Genomic DNA, 26,568 nt, shown 5'->3' on the forward strand with positions numbered 1-26,568 from the left:
ATATTTTATTATTTTCATAACTTACGTCCCCGATACCACAGGCTATATTAACAAATTATAGAAATTATTATTTTTCTATAGATACTAGCCAGATGCAGACGCCTGTGTGATAACTGGCTCCGGTACAACGTAATTGTAACATAAAAAGTCACGGCCCAACAATATGTAACAACACAGACATAGAATGAAAAAAAACATCGTTTACTACATACATTATATTTTGTAATATTTCTGAATGTAATAATTCAATATCATTATCATAGAATATAATATTAGTGACCATGACGAGTGTACAGTATTTTTGTATATGTACCTGTAAACCTACATTTTGTATCTCGTCCCTATAGTGGAGATGTTTGGCCTTATAGATAGGCTGATTAATAAGTTAAACTTTTTGATTGGCAATTTTGATTGAATTGCGTTCCGTTGATATTGCCGGTGATTATTTTCTATCTGTTGTTGCAGAAGGTATATAAACAGTCATTATAAGACCACATAACAAACTTTGGATGGATTCTGAGCTCAGGTGAAAGCTACAATATGCGGTTTTAAACGTGTTACGTCTACCTCCAATCTAGTAAAAACGAATAAACAAAGTTAACAACACGAGAAAGCATGCGAGAGAATTGTTTTTACTGTACTATTGACAAACGTGATACCATGCAGTCAATCATGGATGTTATTGAAGAGAGCGAGAGGTGGCCAGTTTGAGCCCGAGTATATATATAGACATGATATATTTACCTATCTTTTTAATTGGACTGGGCTGATCCCGATAGGTCTAGATAGCTGATTACCATTAAGACTAATTATTCAGATGTTTTATCGATTTCCTTTGTATTGGTCTGACGTTGATAGGTCTATCGACATCAGACAGGAATTTGCTAGAAATGTCGGAATAATCCGGACTAACAGCTCAAAATGGTAAGAGTATATATAGTTCCGGGCCCTACGTTCGAGTCCCGGTCTAGTAGAATGATGTTCGTGTACAAATTTCGTTCTATACACTGAATCTTTTGCCATGTATTTGTATCTTCTCGGCGCTTTATTGAACTTTTGGTAAGTACGTAATCTGTCATGAATATAATCGTTTCAGACACACTGGCATTTTTCCTACAGAAATCTGTTCATGATCTGTAACACTATATAGTACGTGCATGTACAACAGGCCTTCGGCGAATTATCGACCAAAGGGATCACTAAGTAACACGCGGACATGTTGTTCGTTGTTTATCCTACTAAACTTATAACTGTTTCATGTGTGTTTGTAATTTACTTGTGGATTACATTACAAAAGCAGAGACCTATATACTATATAGTATATAGGTCTCTGACAAAAGAGGCCAATCGGGGGTACCGAACTGTTTTATGTTATCAACACAGATTACTAAAAGAAGTATCGATATGTTATAGCGATAATTCATATTTTAATAGGCACATCATTTATACTCTTTACTTAACAGATATATCGGTATTTTAATTTCTCTTGTCCGTTTCATAATAGTTTAACTGGAGCTCGTACTGACGAACAACAAATAACACAAACAATACACTCTGCATCGTTCAGATAATTTTTGTTTGTCTTTTTCGGTGAAACATAATTTAACATGTTTACGTTGGTGGTTCAGGTAATTTATAGAAAGTGAACACTTTTAGAAACAATAAGAATAACTAGTCACGAATGTAAAGATAATGTGATATTAAAACATACCGTGTCAAATGTAACAAAGGGATAACGTTCTATTTTCAGGTTATCGGAAAAGGAGGGGAACCCCCTTCTATTCCAACTGACACCATGCAGCAATGGTGTAATTTAACGCTATATAATTATCTTTACGTGGAATGGTGGTACATTTTGTGCTGAATCAACGTATCTTTCAAATGCATGATCTTTGGGAATTTACATTCTCTATCAACCAGGTATGTATTTTGCAAATTCCGCATGCAAAACTTTCTAAAATTCACATATTTTGCAAATTACATCCATGTTGACACCCTCCCTCTCTGTTGCAATACAGATATAATTTTACACTAATCCATCCGAACACATTCTCTATTTGCAACAAAATTATAATTGCATGTGTTGATGGGTAAATGGTGTAAGTGACTTTTTGATTTGTTTATATAATTCTAGTCTATGCAATGTACGACAATTAAAATTAACTGGAAAAATTGTTCGAATGAATATTGCATCTGAAATTGATACAATGTGTTGTACAAACTATTCATAGATAGTAATTAAAAGCACATCATCACATTCGGATAAAATATGCTGTGAATATGGCAGGCAAAATATGAAACATATATCTTGTTGAAAATGCATCCTGGTCAACGAACTGGACATGTTCATGTCAAAATTTACTATAATGTACATACATTTATCTATAGGTGTAGATTTTATTACAACAGTGAGTTTGATTTTCAAAATAAAGAATTTTACCTTCGAACTTATTATAGTACTAACTTATGGAATTCCTATGTCTGTTATTTTGGATTTTATACCAGAACCCTTGTAATACGTTATAATATTATTTTAGATTTCCTCTCTGTATACCTTTAATCCTTTTCATAATAATGAAACAAAACCTGGTTTATAAATTGAAATGATATATTTGCAAATATTAAATCACAACTTTTTTCTTGGCGCATGAAATAATGCAGTTGTAATGAAGCGGCCAATATGCATTGTATCATAATTAAAGAGGCATTCCTTCGTGTAGACATCAGAAACATGCACAATTTGTATGTTGAAATCTATGTCCGAACGCTGATCATATGAATGTTTGTGCCTAGATTTAATGAATTAAACACCGAAATGCACAGGAAAGAGGCGTATCGTATACAAATATCGTATGTCTTTACGGTAATTAGTGATACTTCGGGTCGAATAAAGAATTTTCAGGACTTAATACTCGGAGAATTTAGTATAACTTTTACTACTTGGAAAATTACATATTTTCCAGTAAGTTTAATTTTGACGACCTAAACTTTATTTAAACGGAGGAATGCCCCTTCAACTTGTCGTTAAAGAGGTTTATTACATTAAAAGTCAAAAGCCAAAGTCTGTATAGAACGTCAGATGTTGTTTTGAAGTTTTTCATAAACCATGTGTTGACACACACAGCATAACATGCACGACTGTGTATTTTACCAGGGGTTTAAACAGCGTTTTCCCCCATTTTTTACCATCAAAGTATTTTCATTCGGATAACTCATTAACAGGGACCCTTTTTATACTTACGTCGTAATTTCCAATTGTCTCAAAAACTTTTGGAAATATTCTGATTTATTAATAAAGCTTGTCTGATAGGGTGTATAAAGATAGTAGTGAGGGTTGAAGGTCATCCCGGTAGAGCTCTACCGTTAGCCGACGGGACATACGACATCCTTGATATGTACATGTAGGCCGTAATAACTGTCAGAAGATTACTGGTGTAATATGGGCACTGGACAACTAATTAGAGATTATCCTGTACCGGTAGGGGATACACAAGGACATTCTAAAAAAGTAGGTACATGTTATTACGTCGTGGGTGATTTTCATCTGTAGTCAGATGATCGTCTTATAGATTTCAGAAATGATTTTTGTGAAAGTAGACTGTAATGGTGTCAAATACACATTATCATACCCTAGAAATACCCGATGTATACTATAACGTATTGTACCCGGTGCATAAGTTGTTGATATTACTATGTAAGAAATCGTTGGATCCAAACATAGACCTGTATATCTGATATACACGTCTCTGATCCAAGTAAAATCTTTTCAAATGAACTTACCGTAAATTATTTCTAAATGGGTGTATGGACTATGGGGGTAGATTGCTTTTCTTAACTGAAACGTTACAATTTTACAGTTTCACTTAATGTTCAATATTTTGGGGTATCGTTTAAGTTGTATGATGACGTCATATCATAATATTCAGGTCGACACATAATCACGACTTCTGTAAACGTACAGACTTCCCAACCGTGACAGAGTTGGTTGTAGAATGAATATTGTTTATCTAAACTCATGTTTGTTATCAAATTAAAAATATAGTCGTAATGATACCAAAAACATCAGTATATTCTAAAACTGGTCTGATAAATGGTTATAGAGTTTGTATCGAATATCTATCAAGTACAAATTTTAATTTCCTGGGTATAGCTACAATTTTATCTATGATATTATAAATGCGTTCAATCTAACTAAAATCAGAAGCCAAATTAACACCGATATGTTTGTGAGATGTAATGTTTGATAATACGGTATTGTTCATTAATACTGGCGGATGATGTGGCCTATGATATTTTAGGAAGATTACAATTTAACAGCTATTTATATGTCCAATTATTTACTTTACATATATAAATTATTATTCATAACGTGCTTTTACTGGGATGGGGCTATCAATTATCCCTATAAAGAGTAGTGTCATCATTGGCCATATCATTTATGGAAACAAGAAATAAACGTGGCCCTAGAATGAATTCCTGGTTAGCTCCTGTTGTATATTCTTATATGATGGCGATTTCCCGTTAACACAACCATATCTCTAGTTTAGTTTGGTAGACTTAATGGTCACAGCATCTGTATTAATGAATATTACTTCCGATCAAAGCAGAAATAAGATTCTTTGGTGGAAAAAATTGTTAATTTTGCAATTTTCCATCAATACCAAGTGTTATCTTAATTTTCTTTGATCGTGTGCTATGACCTTCCATTTTAGCCTGCCTTACATTATTTTTGATTATCCCACTAATTCTGTTATACACCATGGTGGATCGTTATTTCTTTCGTTTATTTATTTATTTATTGATTTATCTATTTATTTATTTGTTTATTTATTTATTTTATTTATTTATTGGGGGGGGGGGGGGGGGGGGGGGGGTGTCGTCAACAGTTTCTCTATAATGTGAGAAGTCAAGTTAATTGTGTAAGGTCAACTGGTTCGTAATGTTATTATATTCATTACTGGGAATACGCTGATTTTCGTTTAAGTCACTAGTAATATTGGATAAACATGTTCCCCAAGTAGTGAATATTGTTTATCATGTTTATCTGTCTGTCTTTAGTTAATTTTCACCACAACAATTCAAAGGGCTGTATTTAAGTTACATGGTATTGATGAAATACTTGGGGAATCATATAACTCTGTAGGGATATTTTAACAGAATGTTAGCTTGAATAATATGGATATAAGTAATCACGAAATAAATTTTAATTAATCTTTTACATCAAAATTTAAAAAAGTGTCTTTATGATATAGAGACATCATGCAACTTTAGTTCATTAATGTTGGAAGAGATGGCCGATAATTGTGTCATGTCATTGTCCCTGTTGGTTTCACGTGCTTTGTCTGTTTCAGGGTAAATGTGTGTGTGCAAGCCGATGGCGGATGGTGGGGCCATAGGTAAACTAAGGAACACTTCACTTCGATTTTAAAACAATATTTACATGTAATTCAAATCGGTATTGAAATGGCGCAGACATTTATGCCCCAAATAATGTAATACAGATATAAAGGTTTGTAGAAAACAGTGAAACGGATAAATATACAAGTAAAAAACAAGTTAAAAGTTATAAAGTAATAATAATGTCCCCAGGTAATAACAATGTCCCCAGGTAATAACAATGTCCCCAGGTAAAACAATGTCCCCAGGTAATAACAATGTCCCCAGGTAATAACAATGTTCTTAGGTAATAACAATGTCCCCAGGTAATAACAATGTCCCCAGGTAATAACAATGTCCCCAGGTAATAACAATGGTTCCAGGTAATAACAATGTCCACAGGTAATAACAATGTCCCCAGGTAATAACAATGTTCTAAGGTAATAACAATGTCCCCAGGTAATAACAATGTCCCCAGGTAAAAACAATGTCCCCAGGTAATAACAATGTTCCTAGGTAATAACAATGGTCCCAGGTAATGATAATGGTCCCAGGTAATAACAATGTCCCCAGGTAATAACAATGGTCCCAGGTAATAACAATGTCACCAGGTAATAACAATGTCACCAGGTAATGTCAATGTCCCCAGGTAATGTCAATGTCCCCAGGTAATAATAATGTCCCCAAGTAATAATAATGTCCCCAGGTAATGTCAATGTCCCCAGGTAATGTCAATGTCCCCAGGTAATAACAATGTCCCCAGGTGATGTCAATGTCCCCAGGTAATGTCAATGTCCCCAGGTAATGTCAATGTCCCCAGGTAATAACAATGTCCCCAGGTGATGTCAATGTCCCCAGATAATGTCAATGTCCCCAGGTAATAACAATGTCCCCAAGTAATAACAATGTCCCCAAGTAATAACAATGTCCCCAAGTAATAACAATGTCCCCAAGTAATAACAATGTTCCCAGGTAATAATAATGTCCCCAGGTAATAACAATGTCACCAGGTAATAATAATGTCCCCAGGTAATGTCAATGTCCCCAAGTAATAACAATGTCCCCAGGTAATAACAATGTCCCCAGGTAATAACGATGTCCCCAGGTAATAACGATGTCCCCAGGTAATGTCAATGTCCCCAGGTAATGTCAATGTCCCCAGGTAATAATAATGTCCCCAGGTAATGTCAATGTCCCCAGGTAATAACAATGTCCCCAGGTAATAACAATGTCCCCAGGTAATAATAATGTCCCCAGGTAATAACAATGTCCCCAGGTAATAACAATGTTCCCAGTTAATAACAATGTCCCCAGGTAATAGCAATGTCCCCAGGTAATAGCAATGTCCCCAGGTAATAGCAATGTTCCCAGGTAATAACAATGTCCCCAGGTAATAACAATGTCCCAAGATAATAACAATGTCCTCAGGTAATAACAATGTCCCCAAGTAATAACAATGTCCCCAAGTAATAACAATGTTCCCAGGTAATAATAATGTTCCCAGGTAATAACAATGTCCTCAGGTAATAACAATGTCCCCAGTTAATAATAATGGTCCCAGGTAATAACAATGTCCCCAGGTAATAACAATGTCCCCTGGTAATAACAATGTCCCCAGGTAATAACAATGTCACCAGGTAATAACAATGTCCCCAGGTAATAATAATGTCCTCAGGTAATAACAATGTCCCCAGGTAATAACAATGTCACCAGGTAATAACAATGTCACCAGGTAATAACAATGTCCCCAGGTAATAACAATGTCCCCAGGTAATAACAATGTTCCCAGGTAATAACAATGTCCCCAGGTAATAACAATGTCCCCAGGTAATAACAATGGTCCCAGGTAATAATAATGTCCCCAGGTAATAATAATGTCCCCAGGTAATAACAATGTCCCCAGGTAATAATAATGTCCCCAGGTAATAACAATGTCCCCAGGTTATAACAATGTCACCAGGTAATAACAATGTCCCCAGGTAATAACAATGTTCCCAAGTAATAACAATGTCCCCAGGTAATAACAATGGTCCCAGGTAATAACAGTGGTCCCAGGTAATAACAATGGTCCCAGGTAATAATAATGTCCCCAGGTAATAACAATGTCCCCAGGTAATAATAATGTCCCCAGGTAATAATAATGTCCCCAGGTAATAATAATGTCCCCAGGTAATAACAATGTCCCCAGGTAATGTCAATGTCCCCAAGTAATAACAATGTCCCCAAGTAATAACAATGTCCCCAAGTAATAACAATGTCCCCAGGTATTAACGATGTCCCCAGGTAATGTCAATGTCCCCAGGTAATGTCAATGTCCCCAGGTAATAATAATGTCCCCAGGTAATGTCAATGTCCCCATGTAATAACGATGTCCCCAGGTAATGTCAATGTTCCCAGGTAATAACGATGTCCCCAGGTAATGTCAATGTTCCCAGGTAATAACAATGTCCCCAGGTAATAACAATGTCCCCAGGTAATAACAATGTCCCCAAGTAATAACAATGTCCCCATGTAATAACAATGTCCCCAGGTAATAACAATGTCCCCAGGTAATAACAATGTTCCCAGGTAATAACAATGTTCCCAGGTAATAACAATGTTCCCAGATAAAAACAATGTCCCCATGTAATAACAATGTCCCCAGGTAATAACAATGTTCCCAGGTAATGTCAATGTCCCCAGGTAATGTCAATGTCCCCAGGTAATAACAATGTCCCCATGTAAAAATAATGTCCCCATGTAAAAATAATGTCCCCAGGTAATAACAATGTTCCCAGGTAATAACAATGTTCCCAGGTAATAATAATGTCCCCATGTTATAACATTGTTCCAAGCCAAGTTGTCATTTATTGGCGGAGCAATGTTGATCCAGTATTTTACAAAATTATACAAGATATCTTATATATTATAGAAGATATCTTATATGTCTATGAGATATCTTATGTGTATACGATATCTTATTTAAATTTTATAAGATATCTCATAAACTTTTCTTTATTCTTATATATTATATAAGACAGCTTATATAATATATAAGATATCTTATATCTTTAATAAGATATCTTATAAACTTTTCTTTATGATATATTTTATAAAGTATATAAGATATCTCATAACAATATAAGATATCTTATAAAGAACGAGAGTCTCGTGAGACTAGCAAAACCTAAAAATTCGAGAATGACTGCTCCCTCTGTAAGGTAACTTCCGTTTTGTTGCATTCCTCTGTCGCGACCACGATCGACTAGGCACGGGGCAGATGTCGTGTTCGAGCAAACATGAATATATGGCAATTATATATCTATTTCAAACCATCAAATCTCGTTCTTTATAAGATATCTTATAATCGAATCATATAAGATATCTGATATAATTTTGTTTAATTTCCATTTTAAGATATCTTATATAATATATAAGATATATCATATACTATATAAATATCGTATTAAATATATAAGATATCTTATTTAATTTTCTTTCTAAGATATCATATCTTTTATGAGGTATCTTATATATTATATAGGACATCTTATAAAGAAAAGTATATAAGATATCTTATTTATCATATAAGATATCTTATAAAATTATATAAGATATCTTATATAATTTGGTAAAATCCCGGATCAACGTTGCTCCGTGAACAATGCTCGTGTTTTGTGGCGGGTTATGTCTGTCTAAGCTACGTTGCCATTTTGTACGACTGTTAACATATACTACAGAAAATATACTATAGAAACCCAGTGTTAAATGCACTGTTACTCTTCCTAAGCAATACTTCAGCACAAATTGCGTTATTTCATCATTTCAGTCAAATTTACAGTTAAATATATCGAGGAGTATTGTTTGAATTCAATGCATTTTGTTAACAATATCAAATACAACTTATCATGTTTGCTTCCTATCTTTAAAGCTATTGTTTTGAGAGATATTTTGAGCACAATATTTTAATTCGTGTTGACAAAACTTAACAAATGAGATGTGTTTTCAAAGGAAAAGAAATAAGTGAAAAGAAGAATATTTCAGATTTTTTTTGCAGAATGTATTAGAACATTTATCTTTTTTACAACCCGTGATGTTATTAGTAACCGAAATTAACTTGTTTTTTTTTTATAATTCATGTTTTATTTTGAAATGCGATTTGAAGCCATTGAAGTTTAGTATTTTTTGTTACTTTACGTGGAATATTGTATATTTTACTCCATTCTCCTTCATCAAATAAGAGCTGTTAATTCCATTTTGGTTTGCCAGTAGCAACAGTGTCTGTTTTATTGAAAATATTATAAAAGAGTTTTGAATCACTGATATTTGAGAGAAAACACTGTATAATAGGAGGTAGCAAAGGGCGAATAACTGGTGGGATATTTTGGGGTAGAGGATCTGGCAGACATTTCCGAACTGCAGATATTAATCCTTGGACCTGAAGAAAATTTGTACATAATTGATATCTTTGTGAAAGTTCTTCAAATGAATAGAATGTAATGTCCCGTGAACTCTTTAGAAGGTCTGCAATTGTATGTATTCCTGATTTATAACATGGTTTAAGAACACGGGTTTACCAGCAACAGTTATGTCCTTATTATGCCTAATGCACTTAGTCAAAATGAATTTTGTTGGAGTTCTTTAATTTCCTTAGAGTTAATCAATTTATACCAGGCATGAAAAACATCATTCTAAAAATGATTTGTACATAATTTACTACAGTGAGATATATATTCCCCACCAATATTTAATAGAAGATCCACATCAAAATTCTCTTTTAAGATATATTTCAATTTCCCTTCAGTGTTGTAGTCTTCTGACCCACCCCAATTTAAGAGAATTTATAAATGCATATAGATTTATCATTTTTAAACCTCCTTTACAATGGTCTTGAACAACGATGCTTCTTTTAACTTTGTCAGTTTTACTATCCCATAAAAGATCGAACAATAATGGATTTATTTCCTTTATCACCTTTTCACTTGGGTTAGGAAGAGATATAAGTAAGTGGTTAAATTGGGATATCATTAATGACTTAATGATGTGGATCTTGCCAATAGGAGTTAGTTTTCTTTTTTTCCCCTATGTTTTGATAAAACTTTTTAATTTGACTATTTTCTTATACAAATTCAGTTTAAGGGTGTTTTGTAGGTTCACATCGAATTCAATACCAAGCAATGTAAATTTACTTTTCCCCCCGTTAAGATTGAATTCTGGGATCATGGGGTCATAACTATATTTCATACTTCTAATCGAATTTATTTCAGTTTTATCTACATTCATTTTTAAGCCAGAGATGTTCTTAATTTTTTTAAATTCTTTTAGAGTCTCGCGAGTGATTTTTCTGAACCGTCTAATGTAAGAAATGTATCGTCAGCATACAGGGATGTCAGAATTTCAAAATTGTCTGTTTTAATTATTTTTATATTACTAGTTTTCCTTAAACGAATTGCTAAGACTTCAGCACATAGAATGAAGATATAGGGAACTATTGGGTCACCTTGACGACAAGATCTTTTTATTTCAAAAATGGAAATAGATTCCCCCCTTGATTAATTGTTGATGTTACATTTTTGTGTAATGTATCAAACCATTTTAAAATGTCATTGCAAAGCCAAGAAATCTCAAAACTTTCCTGATATAATTCAAAGACACAGAGTCGAAAGCCTTTTCAAAATATACCATCAAAATCATGCCAGGGATATAATTTTCTTCAGTGAATTTCATAATGTCATATAGTAGACGTGTATTCTCCCCAATGTACCTCCCCGATAAAAACCCTGTCTGATCATGACTTATAAGTTTATTTAATACACCTTTTATTCTGTATGATATCACTCCAGAAGCAATTTTATATCTTAAATTTTTCAAAAAATGTCTTGGTGTATCACCTTTTGATATACATGTAATTACAACTTGTCGCTGAGTTACTGATAATTCTGTTTTCGAAAAGCCAAAATTTAAAGAACGAACTACCAATTTACCAACTTTATTCCAAAAAAAAAACTTCTACAGTATAACCATCAGATCCTGGACTTTTATTGTTTTTCATATTTTTCAAAAAGTAACTTGCCTCTGGGAGATTAACATGTTTTTAATCTTTTTATGCCTCTTCACTTTGCTTTCTTTATATAGAGGATCGTGACCCTCCACCGGCTGCACCATCCTACTGTATAGAATGCTTGCTACAGAAAACACAGGTTCGCTACTGGCGAAAAGGACTGTTTGGCATGTTAAGACCCCACCAAGACCAGCAATCTTTACAGAGCGATATATCTTTCCTTATATCCAATGTTAGTAACTTTTACGTTTTGTCTGTTTTTCCTTTGAGTTGAGTATATTAAGTTTTCCGCTTTCCTGTCTGATTACAAAAATCAACAAAATTAGTATGTTTTTGTATTAGTATGTCATAGCAAGTCATTATCTGACCATAATTTTGATTTCTTCAAAGACAGAGTACATCATAACTTCAATTTAACATATGTTTTATAGCTGTTTACGAAGTGGGTAGAATATTATTTTATATTGGTTGTGTAATCAAACCGATCATGTCGCTCTGTTAACAGATCAGTAATGCTATCGTAGCTTATGGAAATGGGAATCACTCCATAGTACCAATCAACTACGACCTGAAACCACCAAACCTAGATCTGGTGAATTGGCGACGAGTACTAATAGGAATGAACCTGGTTTTAGAGGAACCAGATACGAACTTTGAGATTCGGAGTATAGCAGTCAACATATGGCATACTACGGATCATCGCTCATTAAACGGTCTACTGATTCTACTTAAGGCATTTCAAGGTGAGTGAAATAAACGAAAAATATAATATTGATATACCAGGGCAAAACCAAATTAAAAATTGATGCCAAAAGTAGACAACGTTATCTATTGAAACACATGAAGAACACCCACATGCATAATAACATGCTATACATTTACTTAGCGCACCATTCTATTTTCAAAAATACCATAACGCGCTTCACATTACATGATTAAATAATAGTTCAGGTGTTACACAATGTAACAAGACATATAATATATCAACTCGAGGAAATAGTTAATAATATGTAAAGAACGTCTGCATAAGAGTTTAAAAAGGAGATCTTTTTAATTTAAGGGATTTCCCGAAGTTGATGAATCTTGGACCAGGATTCTGGTTTTATGTAATACTTCAGTACCTATGACTAAACTAAACACGGATGTCGAAATGATTGGATTTTGTGTGTATTAGGACTTTTATCAATTTTTCCTATTTTTGCAGATTTTTCAAACAGATACAATTACGATCGTGCTTTTATTTATTTATTTATTTATTTATTTATTTATTTATCGTACTATTTGCGTCTTCTTATTTAGAGCTTCCATGGAGGCTCGTCCAGTTGGTTTCTACACATTGACACGACCGGGGGAAGTGTTCTGTTCGAGACGGTATGTGATTATTTTTGTAACAAAACCAACACTATTTTTTTTTTGTAATACAAGATTTTCTTAGATTAACTCTTATGATTTTGTGACAGAGTTAAACTTTTGTCAAAAGCCAACACTTCACAAACATCTACTCATTGTTAGAAGTATGGTTAATATAGCTGGATGCCTCCCTTTAATATCCCTTTCAGTAACTGATGCAGTGCTTAACTCAATTTATTAAGCTCAAAACGGTCTATTTGATTAACGTTTTGATGTATTTCTGTTTCATTATTTTGATAATTGAATCATTAAAGGCAAATATAACCTGAAAACTTAAAAACAATGTTTGTGTTTCAGCTGACCGACACTGCCATGAATTTCCCTATACCGTCCATGTATTTCCAACATATTCGTGCTTTATATCAGGGCAATAAAGAGGCCATGCGAATAATTGGGTTTTACAGGCGTTCAGCAGAGGAGGACATAACATGGACACGACCAGAACGTCAGGACTGTACAAGATCTATTCTGTATTTGTTACGTGGACTACTGCGAGGCCCTTCAGGCGTACAGGCGACCAATTAGTCAACGTAATCATTTTGTTTTTATTTTTTTTTTTTTTAGAATTTCGGCTACAGAAAATACATAAAGATATCGCATCTTCGACAAAGAAAAATTGTGATCAATTAAAAACAAGAATATGATGTTGTATATTATTCACGCCACCCTACAACCACATAAACGAAAAACTGTGATAGATTCTGGACTTCTATTGATACCTTGTATAACGATTCAAGGCACTATGCCAACACATCATTTTCTTCCACACGGACGGACGTCACTATGGAAAGTACCCCTGGCTACTCCATAATATGGACCATGGAATAAGTTCATCAGCGTACGAATACGAAATACACTATAAACGGATTGAAAGTTGGCCTGAATAATTTCGATTGACCGTACTACTAATACACCTGTATTATCAAAACCAGCCATGATGTGTATCAAAGCCAACGGTTGTTAGGATCTTACTAGTCTATTCATACATGATCGTTCGTTTAGAAACACATTTCGTTATCTACCAATAGTTTTAGTTCCAGTCTACGAGTAAGTTACACTGATCAATTTTTAGAGTTTGTTAATTCCTTGATCATTACTCACCACCAACTTTGATATTAATTTTGGCAGTTACATGCAAGGTGTCTTTTCAGCTAAGGAAGGTAATATTTAAGGCAACCGGTAATGACAAATACGTCAGTATATTGATCAATATTGTTATTAGGTTGATATATATTTAACATGTATTATGTAAAGGTATAAGGCTGTGAAGATTATACAATACTCCCAACAAAATAATCTCAAAGAAACAACCACTGCCAGTAGACAATAGATCTCAGTGTTGATGTGAATGTGAACTGTTGAACAGGTGAAAGATTATGATGAATACGTGATACCATAAGAATACCATACATCGAAGAATGCATCATATATGTTTTATTTTACTATGTATTTGTTATTAATAATAAACATGATCAATTACAGATTTTTTTATCATTACGTTCTAAAATTTGAACATCACAATTAATTTTATCACTGTAGTTGTTTGGAGAATGGTTACACACCATCATTGAAAAATGACGCTTGAATAATGAATGAAACTCGCCACCTTACAATGTAATAGAGAATTAAAACCAAGTCCCTGAAATTTATAACGATCATGTGCATGCCATACCATCACACAGTCATCTGGGCCCAGTTGTCAAAAGGCGATTAGCTTAATCACTTGATTAGCGAAAATTAATTTCTCCTGTACTTCAAAACCTGAGTGTTTGTATTCCTTAAAATAAGCATGTAGGAAGGGACATAAGAGTGCTAGAGTTCAGTAACAAAAGGTCAAATTAGTTTTACCAAAAAACGATTTTATCAGGATTTTGAAATTGATGTTAAACCGTGATATGAATATCAAAAAAGCTGAAAATTAGAAAAAAATTTTTTTTTAAATTATTTCTTTCCTTTCTCTGGGCAAAATATGATGAACTGAATCAAATTACTTTCTAATGTGCTGATATATAACAACAACAATACATAGAATATATCAATAATCACACTTTTTCGGAGTTTGAATGTGTCTAAATGTATTTGTGATTTGACTGTTCAGATTGTTTATTTAAATGTGATTCGATATGAGAACAAATATAAAGACAATGTAAAGACTCTTCTATGTGTGTTTTGTTTATACCGATGGAATGTTGTCACCTTTCATATACACTCGCCAAGTAATAACGTGCATGGTCGACCTGTTCTACAAATCCAAATGATATGGCCGGAGACGTCAGCATGGCTGTCTAAATTTCTTCGCTCTTATATCGTCTTGTGGCACTGAATTTGTAGACCACACAGGATTGCTAATTACATAAATTATTGATACTGGTATAATACGAACTTCATAAAAAAATGACAATCTGATAAAACCCATTTCAAATATACATCACGATGAAAAACAATGATTTCAATAATAACACACATTTAATAATATGCTTTTTGAATTCCTTAAACAATCCATTTAAACATGAGGATTACGTCATATAATCATTATCATATCCTTCAACAATTCCATAATATAAGTTCTTATGTTTCATAGATATACACAGTCAACCGTAGTTGTTTATTACTTAAATAATAATAGACATGTAAGTCAAATATATTGTACGGTTTTCAATACAGGCTGAAACCCTATTGCGTTCGTCCCCTAGCACCACTGATTAGTCCCAGGTAGAAGGACAAACTGCTCTGTCCCTATCACCGTTGACGAGTCCTAGCTAGAAAGACGAACAGCTGTATGATGTCCCTATCACCATTGACGAGTCCTAACTAGAAAGACGAACAGCTGTATGATGTCCCTATCACCATTGACGAGTCATAACTAGAAAGACGAACAGCTGTATGATGTCCCTATCACCATCGACGAGTCCTAACTAGAAAGACGAACAGCTGTATGATGTCCCTATCACAGTTGACGTGTCCTAACTAGAAAGACGAACAGCTGTATGATGTCCCTATCACAGTTGACGTGTCCTAACTAGAAAGACGAACAGCTGTATGATGTCCTTAGCACTATTGACGAGTCCTAACTAGTAGGACGAACACCTGTATAGTGTTCCTGGCACCACTGACGAGTCTTCGTATGACGAAACCACTGTACGACTCATTTATTATATTCATTACGTGGCATATAAAAAAAATAAATGTACTATTCACTCGTGTGTCAGTTTTGTACGCGTCTTACAGATCATACGATTGGTTTCCATCCGGTTGAGCTGTAAACAAAGCCCACCCAATTGGTTTTGTTTCGAATAAAGTATACGGCATCATCGACATACATCACGATTTACCATTACCTTCTCTGACGAGAGTCCGAAACAAAAGCAGAATTTAAAGGAAAAACATATTTATTGCACATATCCCGTTATATAACTCAGTAAACATACATGTATATAGATAATCGGACGGAGATTCGCTAAGGAATTATACACACATATTTCAAGGAAATACTTCAAAACTAATAAATTTGTAAAAAAAAAAAAAAAAAAAAAGATAAAAATAAAGCAATGATTAGAGAAAGTTTTCGCGATGTTTAGTTTAAAAACATGTCAGCTGTTCCTTGTGTAAATTTTATAACAGGAAACTATGTATTGCAATCCAAAGTGGTCCGGAAACATCTATCGATGATGTTTTAATCTGATGAGGAACACGTGTCACGCTTATAATGAGGAAATAGAAATGACTAATTTGACATCACTGTCCACAACTCTCTTGAACACCAGATAGAGGTTTACATAACCCTTGGATAGCGCCCATCATAGCTGGTATAGAACCTCGTTCTGGTTGGGTCCACGTAATGTGTTCCTCTGGTGATCTCCTGTAGAATCCCAAAGTCCTCATGACAGACATATTGCGTTCATACAATTCTATCACTGTTCCATAGAAACAATCCGGTACAGAAAATCCATTGGACGTATCGGACAGCTGAAATCAACACAATTATGATTAAAGAAATATTTTCGAGAACATGGAAACATCAGGTCTATTATATATCTCATTCACTGCCTATTTAAGCACTACGTTATTTGGAACATAAATTAAATGAGAAAACTAAATCTTACTCCAACACGTAAATATCTGTAATATTGATATGAAGAAAAGTAGACAGTAATATTTACGAATCTAACAAAAATATAATCCTGTTTGGCTTGGACTAAGGAGGGCCAACATTTACATATAAAGAATATTTTATTTCTGCAACCAACATTTACATATAAAGAATATTTTATTTCTGCTAATATTTAGTGCATTTAATTTCTGAAAAAAAAACCTTATAACTCGTAGACCGGTAACACGACAATCTCTAATAGTCTTAATGGTTATATATGTGTTAAATTCTTTAATAACAAATGTATATATAATTCATATATCTTACCGTTTCATATAATGCAGACGCGTCAATTTTTCTGAGACTGATGATGAATTCTACAACATCCCAGGATAGCTCTGAAAATAATCACAACATGTACAATGAACATATGCTGATGAGTAAATACTACACACGAAGAGGAAGAGAAAAATGAATTGAAAGATTGACTTTTTTAAGGTACATGTTGTGTGAGATATTTTTGCCAAAAGACTATGAAGACGTTATCGCTGTTTAAGTTGAAACCTGACTTAGATCGAAACTTGTATGAAATATTTTAATATGTATTTGAGAAATCTGTTCAACACAAACTTTGTAAAATGATATTCTTACCTTTTAAGAAACACAATACTTCCAGAAAACCATTAAGACTGGTGACGTCTGTATTGCTGGCCACACTAACACCGATAGATTGTATATTACGGTTAGTATCCGGCTCCTCCAACACCAAATTTAGACCTATCATGATTCTTCTCCAGTTAACAAGGTCCAGGTCACTTGGTGCGTCTTGATAGTTTATTGTAACTAACATTTTTGGTCCAATTTTTCGAGCATGTATAGCATTTGTCACCTACATAAAATAAAAGTGACATTTTATTGAATATTTATCAGAATAAACAAGCAGGAGAATACTAGTATCCTGTGATTTTAAGAAGCAATCACTATGCCAATGATAAATCATTGTTACCTGTAGATTGTCTACCAGACCCTTCGTTTTATTTAAGAATTGTCCAGCTTTGTTCCTACACAAGCTTATCTCCCCTAGCTTGAAACAATTATAAAGCTCAATTTTATTTACATTTTATTTTCTTATACCACAATGGAAGCTTATCAAATCTGAATACTATATTCTTTGTCAATATCAGTAAATAGCATTGATCGGTTAAAAATATTATAGATTACATCAAACTAAATATAAACTTAAAATTCACTCACGTTTGAAATCAGGAAAGTAAGTAGTTGTTTATGATTGCCTCCCTTGGTTTGTCTCGGTAACATCTCCAGTATACCTCTCCGCCAGTATTGGACATCCGTTTTCAGTAACAGACAGTCGATACTCTGACGAGGTGTTGATCCATCTAGAGAGATAAAACCACATGTCTAGGTTTTAAAATGAATATATCTGTTACTTAAACAATGTGTATCACCAGCATACCATGTAAAGGCATTGTAATTGCGTTTGGTTTACTTAAATGTTTACCTTAATTCCTAACATTTTTACTAATTGCAAGACATGTCGACAAGTTTGAAATGATACAAAAATAAAAGCTGTACAATAGGATCACATTCATGACGAAGACAACGAATAAAGTGAATGTGAGTGTTTTTGATTTAAATAAAAAGGGGAGATTACATTGAGAGGTTGACAATAACAATATAAATATACGATTGGTTTAGTGAACTACATACTCGGAGGTAAACCAACACTGTACCTTTAATGTCGCACATCCTCTACTAACTTCATCTCTCATTGGATACATCAGTGACGTTTCACCTGTTGTAAACAAATATTTGAAATGGATTAATAAGTATTGGTAATGTTAGCATTGTAACCCTCAAAATGAACGCACATACAAGGAATGTACACATTAAATGCAAAATAATGAAAATAAAACTGCATCGCACAGGTCGAACTTTAATTCAAGAACCCATCAGTGATGCCAGGGCTCCAAGGTGTTGAATTCCAGGTTGGAAGTCGGGAAAATAATCAAAAGGCATTTTCCCCAAAATTATGAAACAAATATACAAGGCAAGTGTAGATACAATTTAGAAACTCTTGGCAATAAGATATGCGAATAACATATTGGGAGGTAAATGTCAAAGATAAACAATGACGTGAAAAAGTAAATTCAAGATAAAGCTACTGAACAACTGGCATTAAAAAGAAAAATACCATACGATTGCAAAAATAAATATACACGTAAAAACTAATATATCATCTCTCAAATTACAACAGTTGTATACGAGGTTAGAGTAATATTATATATATGTATCATATCGACTTAACTCACCTTTATATATATATGTATCATATCGACTTAACTCACCTTTAACAGTATATTCAGGCATCCTGGAACACTAAATTTCATCAAATGATCTTGTAGATATTACGTATATTATATATCGCTGGTATTAGATATTACGTATATTATATATCGCTGGTATTAGATATTACGTATATTATATATCGCTGGTATATGAAATCTGTTACTATATTTTCACGGTTAGTGTGGGGAATACAGTCTATCAATGAGTTCACTCCTTTTTTTGTCAAGCATGGGCTTTTCCAATGGAATCATACCTACATTAATGTATGTGGTAACCCACAGGAAAATTACTCATCTCTCATTCATACATGGGTTAGTGTGTATATATATATACATTACGTACTTTGTGATAACATTATGTCCATATTTGTCGTAGATAATCATGAACGGAATCGATGATTAATTGATTTGGATTAGTACCAGCTGATTGTTGAAGTGTCAAAGTCCGACAGTAGGATCAGCTTACAACAGATCAGTGTGACGGGCGGGACACAGTGTATTTTAGGGATTGTTAATAGATACCCCGAGAACATTCGACCAGTTGTTGTTGTACCTTACGGAGTTAACATGTCCGTATTGTACACACACACACTGAGAAGCTATTTATGTTAAAAATAGTAACATAGTGTGAGATCGTTACAAGCATCGGTGCATTGTAGATAAACAATATAGAATGAGTGTTCGACAAAGCACGTGTTTACAGTGTCAGCTTGATCTAATAGATGATCCCGGATCTTGACCAGAATAAATATGACTTTGGACATGTAAACAAAATAATTCAACCGAACTCTGAGTTTCTATTCTCTGATAGGTGTGACTTTATAAACCCCTTCATATCCAGGGCAAAGTGAAATGTAGCTGCCTTTATATCACTTAGGCCTATTGCGCAACTCAGAACTTGTTCAACTTTGTAAAACAGTTTAAAACCATAGTATACATTAATACTTGAATTTGACTTTATTTCAATAGCATTTAACACGATAAAACGGACACTTGGTATATTATACATGTACATACAGTATATAGCCTGAATACTTCCTTGTGTCTGATATATATATATATATTTATATTGGATTACACTCGTGTGTATATAATGTTTAGCCTAGTGTAGTGTATATGTCAGTGACGTATGATGTTTATGAATGAATGAAAATGATGGCAATACTTACAAGGTTAGATTTTCTTCTTCGTTGAAATATAAATAGAAAATAAACAGCATGACTTGAAGTTTTCCATGCCACGCAGCACCATGCATTTTACCAAGGTAATTCTCCCGTGTTTTTAAATCTTACGCGTGAATCACGGGACATCAGAAATATTTCATCATACTAACTGTGTGGAATATTCCATTTGAATTACGTGTAATATTACATAGATTTAAAGACGTCGTTACACAATGTATAAGACAATTAACATAAAATCGATCAGTAAACATGGTGTGTTTACGTATATTGTTTCGCTGTTGTTCTGTTCAAGAACAGACGGACCAACGCTTAATAATCACAGGGGCATGTCTAGTCCTATATAAAAAATCAAAGTACTGAAAGTACTGAAGACACAAACGAAAACAAATTATTTTAACTGCTTTTGTTTAGTGGGGACATGGTCAACTTTGTATGGAACATCACCAATACCTGATTAGGACTAGGACAAAATATTGGCAAGAAAAGAAATTCATATCTACTTTTGATTGCAAGTGCGTCTTGGCAGCTAATTGTCAGAATAGGTAGTCGGGTAATCTTATTTGACATCTTCAATGGGTTAATGTATACGTAGTTGTAGATGTAATATGAAGGTCCTAGATTACCTGTAAAATTAATGAGGCCTTTCTTTTCAAACTTTTGAGGATCCCATGCCTATAAGCGCTTCACAAATTATCATTATCATTAGCATTTGAAAAAATATTTATACATTTGATGTAGCGCCCCATCTAGCTACCAGCTTTTAGATAAGAGAGAGCTCAGGTTAAAAACATTTGTGTGATTGTTTTAGGATTTTATCGTGTGTGTGAGCCCTGGTTTGAATGATGTTATTTCAAGGTTTTGAATGATATTTTGTGGCAGATTGTTCTATCCCTTCAGTACCTTCTGTAAAATAGCGATAACAAACTTCAATTGTCAAAATACAATATGGCTGCCTGTCGGCCATGTTGTTTTCCGATTAGTCTCAAAATGCAATATCCATAACTAGGCACCGAGGGGAGCCTACAAATAAAATTTGAGAAAGATCCCTTCAGCACTTTCTGAGAAATAGTGATAACAAACTTCAATTGTCCAAATCCAAGATGGCTGCCTGTCGGCCATATTGTTTTCCGATTGGTCTCAAAATGCAATATGCATAACTAATGTAAGCACCAAGAGGAACCTACATATGAAATTTGAGAAAGATCAATTCAGTGCTTTCTGAGAAATAGCAATAACAAACTTCAATTGTCAAAACCTAAGATGGCTGCCTGTCGGCCATATTGTTCTCCGATTGGTCTCAAAATGCAATATGCATAACCACCCACCAAGGGGAACCTACATATGAAATTTGAGAAAGATCCCTTCAGCACTTTTTGAGAAATATCGATAACAAACTTCCATTGTCCAAATCCAAGATGGCTGCCTGTCGGCCATGTTGTTTTCCGATCAGTCTCAAAACGCAATATGCAGAACTAGGCACCGAGGGGAACCTACTTTTGAAATTTGAAAAAGATCCCGTCAACACTTTCTGAGAAATAGTGATAACAAACTTCAATTGACAAAATCCAAGATGGCTGCCTGTCGGCCTTATTGTTTTCCGATTGGTCTCAAAATGCAATATGCATAACTAATGTTAGCACCAAGAGGAACCTACATATGAAATTTGAGAAAGATCAATTCAGTGCTTTCTGAGAAATAGCAATAACAAACTTCAATTGTCAAAACCTAAAATGGCTGCCTGTCGGCCATATTGTTTTCCGATTGGTCTCAAAATGCAATATGCATAACTAGAAACCAAGAGAAACCTATGAAATTTTAGAAGATCCCTTCAGTACTTTGAGAAATAGCGTTAACAAGAATTGTTTATGGATGGAGGGACGGACGGACCAGTGACGCAGGGCGATTTGAATAGCCCACCATCTGATGATGGTGGGTTAAAAACACCTGGGTCTGATAAACAGACTCTGGAGGCATAGAATGCGGATGTAGACAGGGCAGGGTATACCATCACGACGGGCACATTAAACTAAGCACTATATTCAAAACTTAGAATTACATGCTCATATCAGCTCAGACTTGAGACAGTTTCTTAATCGCTCATTAGAGTGAACATGATTTTCATATAGCACTCTACGTTATATGTTTACACTCCATACTGTGTAGCTAAAAATAATCTATACAACAAAAACAAATTCATTCACATGTACAGTTCAAATCAATTTGAAGTGGAATTTTGTTTTTCACTTATGTACATTGCATCAAATATTCTCCGCAATAGTATATGTACCATATACATAACTGTAACTGCATGATACATATATATATGTATGTATGGTATATATATCATGTTAATTAATGTTAGTGAGATGTGAATGTAGCTATATGTATTGATATCATCGATTTCAAAATCAGAGTTTTTTTTTTAATCTGCAGCATCTGTCAGATGAAAATGTAGTTCGAATGCCCAAACTGGATGAACTGTACATGTAGTAGCATTCTTCAAAGTCCATTATGAATGCTTTTCATACAAATGTATTTGGAAGTACTGCTTATCTTTAAATCTAAATTGGATATTGATAAGATAAATTTGCCAAAATGTTAAAAATCAAACCTTATTAAGTAGAATCTAAACAGTTGTAAATGGCTAAGCCCACTATTCTTAACAACAAAATTACTTATTTTGATTCTCTGTCAAATATAATCAGGTTACTTGAAGACGTTGTCAGAAAAGTTAACACATATATACATTATTAATAGTTGCTTTAATTAAATTAATCTGAATTTGAACATTAAACCGACTTAACAATTTAAATGAAAAAAATGTGTTTTCACCATTTACCATAATTGACAAGAAGAAAATAATTATTTAACTCAACCTATGATATAGTATGTAACAGCCATCAAGACAATACTATTATCTTTAGTCATGCCAAGTTATTTCACAATAGGATATATGCACAACACAAAAAAGTTTTACAAATTTTTGTTGTTTAGAAGAATAATGAACTTAGTAATTTTTGCTGTTCTTCTCAAATAATATGTACTAGTGTTGTAAAGAAAAAAAAGATTAAATAATAATAATAAATCTAAGTTAGAATAAATTATTTGCATTGATTTATCAATACTATACTGTGCATTAGTTTAAAGGTTAATTTAATTCAGAAGCTGAAATGATGTAAGACAGAAAAAACCGCAGATGTAGGAATATAACATTTCCACTGCCTTTAAATATTTCTGGTTAAATTTAGCAATCAGTACATTTCCATGAAAAATGGTGTTTTCTAAAGAGTTACTGCCCTTTAACCGTCCCTGAAGCGTTCAAAACTCCACCAAACATAATAAAGGTCTATGTAGATGTACATCGTAGACCCCTTTCTTTTTTATAATATGCTTCGACTGTTATGTAATATTTCAAATGATAATGATAGATCATTTTCTATTTTTTTTAAACCATCACGAATATTAGAAAAAAAGAATCAGTCGCTATAATTAGAGATGAAATTTTCAGTGACGTCTACATCTGCATGCAGACAGCCACGTTAATGCGGTACGCGTTCTGTAAACGAAAAACTTCATGTGCATTACGTAGGATATAATCAATAGATCCGAAGTCAATATTAATATTCACAAGTCCATTTGACATTTCGAAACCCTATTCAGTGAGAATTTATTTAACTTTTTATTTGCAAACATGCGTATGGTACTCGACTGCCGTTGTTGTGATATTGTCATGATGAATAGACAACTTTTTTTCTTTCGTAAAAAAACATCTATATAATCTAACCATCTGCAGACTACATCAATCACATGCAAGTTAATATTTCAGTGAGAAAATGACATTCAAAGTTGGGTTTGATCACCTACTCTTTCTTTTATTATTGTTTACATTACTGAAAGACGGCGGACAAAATCGGATGCTGGATGAGTGATTTTTCAATGTACAAAATAACAACGATATTCCGACGAAACTTTATCAATATTATAACCCATTCAGTAACATGCCACCAAAGAAAAAAAAACACATAGATGTCGATGATGAAAATTCAGCGTGATGTTAGTAGATTTTTCTTCCGGGTCACAGGTAAGCAGCAATATGGCGCCAGCGAAAAGTCGATTGTATCATTCCGCGTGAAATCTAATGCGTTCAACGCGGAAAAATATTCTTACGTATCATCGACAGAACATACTTAAATTAAATACTTTGAAAACTATCTATTTGTGAGGTTCTGTTGTTTTGTCATATACCTAACGAAACTGCAGTGTTGCATTTGACTCCGTAAGTCACGGGACTATTTTTTTTTGCGATAGAATATGATTGTGAAGTGGCAGTGGAAGTTGTGTCAGAGCGAACGAAGATGCCAAAAAAACCACATTGTCCTGTCAGCTTCTAAAATACAACAAAACAAAAGGTGATTTTTTTTAATAGCTGAACTTCACTGTATGTCATTTTTTATCGTGAAGTTAAACAAATATTTACTGCATAACATTACGGAGTTACTGTAAAGCAACGTTTAGATTGGCCAACAGCAGTATCCGCCAGAGCCCTCAAAAGCGCTGACATAGACTCAAACTTACGTTTGTGTCTACGTTTGTGTCAACAAAACAAAAGGTAATTTTTTTATAGCTGAACTTTACTATATGTCATTTTTTATCGTGAATATTTACGATATTTACAAATATTTACTGCATAGCATTACGGAGTTACTGTAAAGCAACGGTTAGATTGGCCAAGGCAGTATCCGCCAGAGGGCATCGTAGATTTTGTCAGCTACACCTCAAAAGCGCTGACATAGACTCAAACTTACGTTTGTGTCAAAAATGGCCAGAAATACCTATATATAGACTATTAATATATATATATATAATACTAGACAAAGCGCAGACCAAATTTGTTTAACGAGGTATATTCACGGAGCAACGTTGATCTAGGAATTTTCCAAATTATATAAATATCTTGCATTATTAAATCTTATAAACTTGATTAGATATATTATACAATAAAGGAGATATATAATTTTTGTATAAGGTATATAATTTTCTTTATAATATATCTTATATATTTTATCCATATATCTTGCCACGTATTATATAATATATCGCATAAAAAATATAAAATATAAATATATAAGATATCGCATAAAATATATATCTTGTAAAGAAAATTACATAAGATATCTTATGTAATTCGTTTATAAGATATCTTATAAAGAACGAGATTTGAATTTGAGATAAGGAACCCTTCTCAACTCGATGATGGAGCCGAGAAAATCTTATCGGAACACATAAAAGAAGCTGAAACAGTATACAGAGGTTTGATACAGACTTAAAATTGTCATATTCAAGATATCTTAACATTTTATTGAGTTGATTGCGGCAGTCGCCGTCTCAGCCATATTTCACGTGCCTTCCAACAAAAAAAAACAGAAGTGACCTTACATTCTCGGACTTGTATTTTTTGCCGGCCTCGCGAGTCTGGTTCTTTATAAGATATCTTATATATCTCATAAAGAAAAGTTTATGAGGTATCTTATAAAATATGTAAGGTATCTTATATCTTATTTGATACATATGATATCTTATATAATATATCTTATAAAGAGAAGTTTTTGAGTTATCTTATGTCTTTTGTGAGATATCTTATATATTACTTAAAGAGGCTTGCCCGCAGAGAGATCAGAAAAATTGGCTAATAGAAAAAGATGTTTTACACATGACAGATTGTTGGAATTGTTGAGTTTTTCATTTTATTTTCCTTATAAAACGCTGAAAAGTGATATTAAAACCTCATTTTTAAATATTATTTATTTAATCGCAACCCGCAATAAGTCTAATTTGATTGACACATCAAAGAAACAAGCACGTGCACAGTGCCGCACAGTGATAACTTCAAAGGCAACGGCGATTTACAAAGAAGATTTGCCGTTATATTCCATACATTTCCCTCTCAGTTTGAGTTTTAAAACGTCTTTTAAATACATATTCTGTAATTGTTTTCAAGAAATAAAGTCGGAAAGCCTTTAATTTTGTCACATAGAAACGTGTACTGAAGTTTATTTAGTGATCGGAGATGTGCCGTTTACCGGTCCGTCTGCGGGTAAGCCT

The 26,568-nt window shown here is 33.6% G+C and overlaps 2 protein-coding genes across 5 annotated transcripts; one reads left to right on the forward strand and one right to left on the reverse strand.

Moving 5' to 3' along the window:
- Positions 1-1,766: 1,766 nt before the first annotated feature.
- Positions 1,767-14,982, forward strand: LOC117325810. Of its 3 annotated transcripts, none has more exons than XM_033882296.1 (6): positions 1,767-1,920; positions 5,352-5,396; positions 11,491-11,648; positions 11,922-12,159; positions 12,716-12,787; positions 13,124-14,982. In XM_033882296.1, exons 2-5 carry the CDS (start codon positions 5,357-5,359, stop codon positions 12,754-12,756), a joined length of 477 nt encoding a protein of 158 aa, XP_033738187.1. In that variant the 5' UTR covers positions 1,767-1,920; positions 5,352-5,356; the 3' UTR covers positions 12,757-12,787; positions 13,124-14,982. The 3 variants fall into 3 exon arrangements, with proteins under 3 accessions (XP_033738187.1, XP_033738185.1, XP_033738186.1); XM_033882295.1 differs by lacking the exon at positions 1,767-1,920 and adding an exon at positions 3,365-3,508; XM_033882294.1 differs by lacking the exons at positions 1,767-1,920; positions 5,352-5,396 and adding an exon at positions 3,363-3,507 and having other exon boundaries at positions 11,489-11,648.
- Positions 14,983-15,273: 291 nt separating this feature from the next.
- On the reverse strand, positions 15,274-20,560 carry LOC117325809. Of its 2 annotated transcripts, none has more exons than XM_033882293.1 (6): positions 20,452-20,560; positions 18,668-18,729; positions 18,171-18,313; positions 17,568-17,805; positions 17,244-17,314; positions 15,274-16,792 (listed from the first exon to the last, which is right to left on the reverse strand). In XM_033882293.1, exons 2-6 carry the CDS (start codon positions 18,681-18,683, stop codon positions 16,562-16,564), a joined length of 699 nt encoding a protein of 232 aa, XP_033738184.1. In that variant the 5' UTR covers positions 18,684-18,729; positions 20,452-20,560; the 3' UTR covers positions 15,274-16,561. The 2 variants fall into 2 exon arrangements, with proteins under 2 accessions (XP_033738184.1, XP_033738183.1); XM_033882292.1 differs by lacking the exon at positions 20,452-20,560 and adding an exon at positions 19,283-19,846 and having other exon boundaries at positions 18,171-18,315; positions 18,669-18,729.
- Between the last annotated feature and the right edge of the window lie 6,008 nt (positions 20,561-26,568).

Source organism: Pecten maximus, chromosome 4, assembly GCF_902652985.1.
Source record: "Pecten maximus chromosome 4, xPecMax1.1, whole genome shotgun sequence".
NCBI lineage: Eukaryota > Metazoa > Mollusca > Bivalvia > Pectinida > Pectinidae > Pecten > Pecten maximus.